Source organism: Montipora foliosa, chromosome 14, assembly GCF_036669935.1.
Source record: "Montipora foliosa isolate CH-2021 chromosome 14, ASM3666993v2, whole genome shotgun sequence".
In the NCBI taxonomy this organism is placed as follows: Eukaryota; Metazoa; Cnidaria; class Anthozoa; order Scleractinia; family Acroporidae; genus Montipora; species Montipora foliosa.
The window spans coordinates 1,636,505-1,644,004 of NC_090882.1; the positions used below are offsets into that span (position 1 = coordinate 1,636,505).

A 7,500-nucleotide genomic window follows, 5' to 3' on the forward strand; every position below is an offset into this window, starting at 1 on the left:
TTGATCTCCTTAATCGTTGCTTATCAATATGAAGACCTTTCCCAAATAATTTTGGAAGCAAATTCATAGCTAATGGTATTCCAATACTAGTTAATGCCCCCCAAAAATTACCGTGTTGCATTTGTTTCCACGTGTTTGATAAGCATTATTGAGGTCACGCATGTTTCATAGTTAACAAATTCAACATTGGTGTCATTTGCATGGTTTATTGCTTAGTATAATCATTCCACCTTTTTCACCAAATATTTTATGGATGAGATTTTCACCTAGTCCAGCTAACGCTCCTGTTAATAAAGGTCCTCCTATTTTAGTAACAGCAGGTATCACTTTTGGTAACAATTTAGTAGCTTAACTAAAAATATTTCCACCAACTTTCCGTATTTGTGTTTTACTAATTTTAGTATCAGTACCTGTTCCATTTTTCATTGATTTTTGCAGTTTTTTCAATTGTGTCTTTGTTAGCATAAGATTATCAGGTCTGCATAATTGAGAATTAGATAGTCGCAATGTTACTGGTGATCTGCTATTTATAGCCTTTGCTAATGTTTGTTTTTGGTTTTGTGATAATTTTACAGGATAATCAATATATCTTGTTGTCATATCTTGTATATAATTAAATTAGATAAAAACGTGTATTATATACAAGATATATTTAATTTAATAAAAAAAGAATAATTTATCTGAATAACAGCTTTCCATCTTTTTGGATAAATTCAACATCTTGTTCACTAAGAACCAGTGCATAAATACTGAAAGGAGTTGCTGTACCACCTCATAATTTACAATGAAAAGTTAGTTTTACTGTACTGTCTTTTAAATCAGATCTTTGTTTTGTCAAATCGAAATAAATGAATTGATACAATGACAGAAAAATGTCTCTATTTAAAAGTGTACCTTGAGAATATTCATTATTTGCATGAACATATTTCAAAATATCACGATAAACTCTTGTTAAATCATTATCTGTCTCATAATGACGATTTGGATATTCAATTTCCATTTGCAAGTTTTAACCAACAATTAGTTAATATTCTCGGGTTAGTCGAAACTGAAAATGTATCATATAAAAAAAATGGATTTGCTGTTTAATTGTTCATCAATACTCGAATCATTTATTATGAATACAAAAACGTGTCTAGGTTTTGTTTCTCCTGAATTAATAACGAAATTTCCATTACCATTTTGTGTCGAATTACTTCTAGTTACTGTTTCTTTCAAATAACTCCTTTTTTTTGGTTTAAGGTAAGACTAGCATATAAAATTTCTCCTTCAGAATTGAATGTTACTTGAGGTACAATTAATTGCGTTTTTGTAAAAATAACCCGACAATAATATCAGCAGCTTGCTAAATAACTTGATTGTCAGAAGCTAAATCAAAAAGGATTTCTACTCTTGTTTGTGGTAACAATTTATCTTCAAATGTTTCAAAAAAGCTGTATCTATTCAAGGGTAATTTACAATTAACAACTGCTGAAGCTCCTAACAGCGTTTTTCTTTGATGAAATCCTTTGTTGTAATCATCTTGAGCAGTTCTTTCTTCAGCTGCTCTTGATGTGTCTAAATAATAAAATTCGTTTGTGGCTGTAGTTTCAGCATAAGAATAATTATTGGTATATTCAAGCAAATTTTTGATGTTAACACTGTGATTTACATAATTACGATCATTTACTTTTTTATCACCAACTTTCACTGAAATGTTTTTTATCAAACTATGAATACCATTTACAATACCATTGTGATCAACAATATCAGTACCATCCATTTTCTGCACTTTAAAGCTCATTGCTATTCTTCCATTATATCAATCTGAAGGAGATGCTGAATTTGTATTATCAAGAACAAACTGATGGTTTTGCTTTTTTTGACTAGCATTATTAGCAGGATTTGCTGTTACTAAAGGTGTTTCCAATTCATAAAAATATCTTCTATGCGTTCAACATATTTTGGGTTTCTAAACATTTATACTAATACATTATTTTTGTTTTTTTTTTCTCAGTCTACTGCTAGCCATTAATCTATTCATTCTTCATGCTATTTCAAAATCTGTTAGTTGTTGTGACTATTTTGGTTTATACATGTAATTTGTTGGAATTGATTGAATTTCAGGCTGAACCTCAATTGGTGTAATGCTATCTTCCATTGAAAAAGTAACTTTTTTCTTCGGTTCAACAGGCGTCATTTGCTTATTTTTGCCTTTTAAAATACCAACTATCCTATTGCCAGCCCAATTTCCAGCAAAGTCTGCTGTTTTTTCAGCTCCTTTTGTTAAAGCAGTTTCAGCTAGCTTTTTACCAGTCTTTGCAGCTACTTCCTTTGTTGTTTTGTGAATAATTTGTTTGCCAAGTTACTAAATATTCCTTCACCATAGATATGTTTTTTAATGTAACGACCTGATTCTGGATCATATCTCATTTTGAATTCGTTTTTGTTCATATATATTAATGAGTTATATATTATTATTCACTTTTCAATATTAATGTCATAAACCAATAATTGTTAATATCATTTAATACAACATATCGTCCAATATTATCTTTCACTGTAATACGAATTTCGTTTAATATTTTTGTATTCACAGGTGAAAACAACGCTCTTTTTAGCTCAAAATTAAAAAGAATGGCTTCTCGTCAAATTATCAGTTGGAATTAAAGCTAATGTATCAGATCTTTTACCATCAGTCAAACTACTATCAATTAAAATACAACCTATTTCTAAGGCATCAATACTATTGGTTATACATGTGTATAATATTCTTTATCTGGATTGGCGAAAAGCAACAACTATCCCCATTCATGTCGAGTTGAGTGCTACAGAAGTTGTTTGTACGTTAGTCACCATTGGTTTAGTTCTAGACATTAGTCTCAGTATAAAAGGTCTAGTAAAGTCCAAAGTATCACTCTGTGAGCTCTATAGTTAACTGTAAGGAGTACCTTTACTGTTTACGAATTTTATTCCCACCCTCCAGGTCCCTTCAGAGGTTTTGTTAAGGTCAAGTTTAATAAATTCGGGTTCAACTCTCGGTACACGCTTCGGTTAAATCTCGCAGCAACTTCCCAAGCTTCCGTGTTTTTCATGCTATGTGTTTCATGCTTGTAGTGCTGGGGAGATAAGGAGGCTTGAGCTATTGTTACCGGCTATACTCTTTCCATTATAGCACGATGCTGGCCGGAGGTTTAGCTCATACTGCCGTGGAGAGTTAGGCTTGTATCTCATTATTTGGCTTTTACCGACATTATTTGACTTTTTGTCCGCCCCGGCGCGGTTCGCCTCTTGCATCAGGGAGATAAGTTCAGGCTTTTAGTCACGCTACGGAATTCGTCTATCATGCCAATCGTGGAGCGGTGTCCCCCCCTTTATGCCAACATTGTCTTTTGCATTTTGTTATTGTAGTGTGTCTTAACTATAAATACCCACGGGAACTGCGACATTAATTTGATTGATATTATCCTTCTTCTATCTTTGTTAACTTGTGGTACATGTAAAACTTTATTTATTTGATCAAATGTCTTACAAACACGGTTTATTATATCTCTTGATATTGTTAATTCATTTTTGAGTTCTATATACATTCTGAGTATGGTATTCCTGATATAAATACTTTTTTTTTTTTTAATACATATTTTCATAAAAATCTATGTAATTATTTTTATAAAATTCATAATATTTTTTTACCACATATAATACAAATCATTTGATAATCTATTTCAGATATTTCTTGTCCACAACAATGTGTTTTTTGATTATTTTTATTGTTTATTTCTTGTATTTTTACACCACAAAAAGGACAATTTTTTGTTATGTAATTTTTCACAAATCATTGTATAATATAAACATGCAGAAAAACATTTTTTTAAAACTTAATAAAATGTATAATCATTATGACTATTTATATACCAAGCTGGTTTCAATATTTCTTTTATACAGCTTTTAATGACATTGATTGGTACAACGAATTTTAGATAAAGATTATAATTTTGAATTAGACAATTATGATCATGATTACATTTTATTTGAATATTGTTTTGTATATCATTAATAAAAACAAATGATATAATTATAAAGAAAACAAAGGAAAATGTTTAGTATAATTTTATTATTTAGCATTTGCTTTTTGTATTATTTTTAAAAAATATTTTTAAAATAATTTTAGTGGTAAATATCGAAAAAGTGATAAAGCGGAAAAAATGGTTTCGTACCCCCAGCTACTATACTATACTCTAATATACATTAAAAGGATCAACTCACAAAGGTCTCTGATCAAAGGGTTTTGGCTTTATAATTTGGTCATTGGGTGCCCTAGAATTGTTACTGCTGCAACGTTGTTCTTGTTTGAAGAGAAAACTCATAACAATGCCTACAGTACATGTATACTTAAACAAGTTTGTCAATAAGTAATATTTTTTTCTGACTTTTACTGCAACAATAATGACACTGCCAAACCAAGAGACCAACCTTCGCGATCCCTTCCTTGAATAAACCATCTGTGATTGTGACATTAATCTTCTCTTTGCTTCTTGACAACACATAACCAGGTGCTAGTGTAATAGTCACACAATCCTAAAAACAAAAAATGGATCATACGGAAGGTCATATATAAGTGCACTAGTCTGACTTGTAAACAGTCTACATCAGATATCAATATAACAGTATTAAACTAAAGTTATTTTATTTGCCTCATAATCCAAGTTTTAAATGCATAAGTCAGCACTTTGACAAAAAAGTATACATTTATAGTCACACTTTGCCTTGTGCTTTTAAAAACAACTTTGATGCCCAGGAGTCAATGATTTGGTTAATGTCCAAATATGACTGCATGTTCATACGTTGTGCCTTAGAAATGCCAAGATCACTTTGCCGTGTTCATTCATTAATTATAAAGTTTTTAACTGTTGTGTTCTTCAGTGACCCTCCAAAACCCTCACGGGGAGGAGTCACTGAACATGAAAAAACATCCAGTTTCATTGGACAAGAACAGAATGTGATATTTACATTTTTATTAGCATCCTCCAATGAACTTCTTTGTTTTGCACTGTGCACTTGTTTCCACCTTAAACATCTAGTTCATGTAGAAATAAAATGTATAACAATTATGGGCCATAATGTTCTTTATTATATGGAGGAGAGTGTTTTACTGGGAACTAAACCACTCGTAGATTCCATACGCCACTTCATCCGGGACCCGAGTGGCGTATTTTCCGTATGTCACCTTTGTGAGTGTCGTATCGTTCAATGACGTCACAAATCCCGCCTTTTTTTCCCGCCTTTTTTATAAAGCCCAGCAGTATTTGTAAAACTTTACTACTTTGAAACACAATAAAATCGGAATTTATCAATATTTAGTCTCCATATAATAAAAAGAACATTACACGTTGGCTCGAAGATATGAATTTTATGTTCTCGTGGCAAGAACAATATCTCACTCGTTCGCTTCGCTCACTCGTGAGATATTGTTCTTGCCACTCGAACATAAAATTCATATCTTCTCGCCACCGTGTAATATCCTTTATATATTAGACATAATTTTAGGTTATTGTGATATGGTTTAAATAAAATTATACTACTCCAATAAATTTGCTCTCTGCAACTACTATAAACTGGCACCCTCGAGGGACAACTGAAAAAAGTTCCAGTTATTATTATTACTGATAATGAATGTGGTTTGCATGTGATTTCATGGTGGCCTGAGGTTAGTTGGCAAGAACAATGAGAACTAAATTTTATTATTATGCAAGATCGGCGAAAAGATATTGTATAATTAATTGTATTGCCAACCAACATGGTCGCCTCGTCAAGTGGGTGAAGTGTTGAGGACAAATGACAGAAATGAAAAACGGAAAAATGAATAATAATGCTTAGCCTAACTTAAAGTGTGCATAATTTCTACATTGTGTGACTCTGTAAAAAAATTGCTGTGCAGCAAATGAGAATAAAAATTACTGTTAACTGCAGTACTACTTTAACAGCAAAGCATCCAGCATGTTAAAACGCAGAAAGGTAACAGAAACTATATACATTAAACTTGAGAAACGTTTTTCGCACACAAACAAAAAAAAGACAAGGACTATATTTGGCTGTTTGTCAAAGTTTTTTAGAGAATTCTGTAACTTGACATGCTTTGAAACACCTGAGGAATTGGAAATAATTTGCTTCAGAGTGTGATTCAAATTCATTTTGTCCAGATGGTAATTCTCATCTGTCTGGAAAGTTGAGACATTGGCCTTTTTTCTATGTAGATATACTGAGCTCTGCATAATATTATACAATACATGCAACCTTTAATACATCAAGAATTACTACAATTAACATGAAAATGAAACCTTGGCAAAAAGTTGTTGAGTGTACATATTATCACTGTGAGGTCTTCTGTTTAAGGCAGGTACAAAGTTGGACCGAATCAACTCAGATTGCTCACCTCGGATATACGCAAAAAAAAAGATAATTATAAGGCCTCGAGAAATCACCCTAGCCCCAATCTTGAAGCTAACCTTGGTGAAATTGGTCCAAACGTTGAATAGTTTTGGCTTACAAAACCGTTTTTCACTTGATTCGAGTTGATCCAGTCTGACTTTTGTACCTGCCCCTTTTGTTTGTCCATGTGTCAAAACACATGCACTCTTAAACTACTTTATCATTCGATGTATTTTTCCTTCCTTTTCATAGGCCGATCCAATCACATGAGCTGTAAATAACTGCCTAAAAATAAGTGTTTTGCTGCAAATAATACTGACCCTATGCAAAAATGGCTGCCTTCATATTATTCTTTTGTTCATATTCAAAATAGCCCAACTAACCTCGTTCGGGATAACAAATTCTTTCAATTTTTTGTCTCAAAAACGAAGTTACCGGTAGTTGGGCTATATTGAATATGAACAAAAGAATAATTTAAAGGCAGCCATTTTTGCATAGTGTCTATATTCTGCTCATACCATGCTCTTGTGTGAAAATGACAGTTCGCTTTTCCTGAACTTTCAGAAAGTGATTTAATTGTTGGGAATTGTGAAAAACAAACTCAGTCATCGAATGATAAAACAATTATATTGAACTCAGTTATCACAAAATATCATATTTGTCAGTGTCTCGCAGATCGATATTATTTGCCTCAGCCTAACTTCGGCAAATAACAGACCTGCTTGCCACTGACAAATCATGATATTTTGCTCAACCTCCCTCAATAACTGAATGTTAAGTAGCTTCCAGACACTTGATAATCAATTAAATTAAAGAAAAATAAATTGTTAAAAAGGAATCAATTACCGTGCTTTTGATGACTCACTGAAACTGACATTAAATTTGCTGGGAGTTGATCTAAACAGAAAACAGACGTATGTGTAAGATCACATTCTACTTGACGTACAAAACTCTGAGCAAATTTCTTGTGTCATGTTATTCCAACATGAAGCAATTACACGTACATTGTATATGAAGATCTTTAAAGCTTTGATCATCAACAATTTCTCATACATGACTGATAATAGTCCAGCTTGTACACATACTTCAACA

At 32.1% G+C, this 7,500-nt stretch overlaps 1 protein-coding gene across 1 annotated transcript in view; it reads right to left on the reverse strand.

Moving 5' to 3' along the window:
- LOC137985561 (flagellum-associated coiled-coil domain-containing protein 1-like) overlaps positions 1–7,500 on the reverse strand; it is a 45,296-nt gene that overhangs the window by 36,497 nt on the left and 1,299 nt on the right. Inside the window, exons 2-4 of the mRNA XM_068833178.1 lie at positions 7,255–7,305; positions 4,990–5,056; positions 4,453–4,557 (exon numbers count right to left, since the gene is read on the reverse strand). Coding sequence (XP_068689279.1) covers positions 4,453–4,557; positions 4,990–5,056; positions 7,255–7,305 — 223 coding nt within the window. The remainder of the gene's footprint in view (positions 1–4,452; positions 4,558–4,989; positions 5,057–7,254; positions 7,306–7,500) is intronic.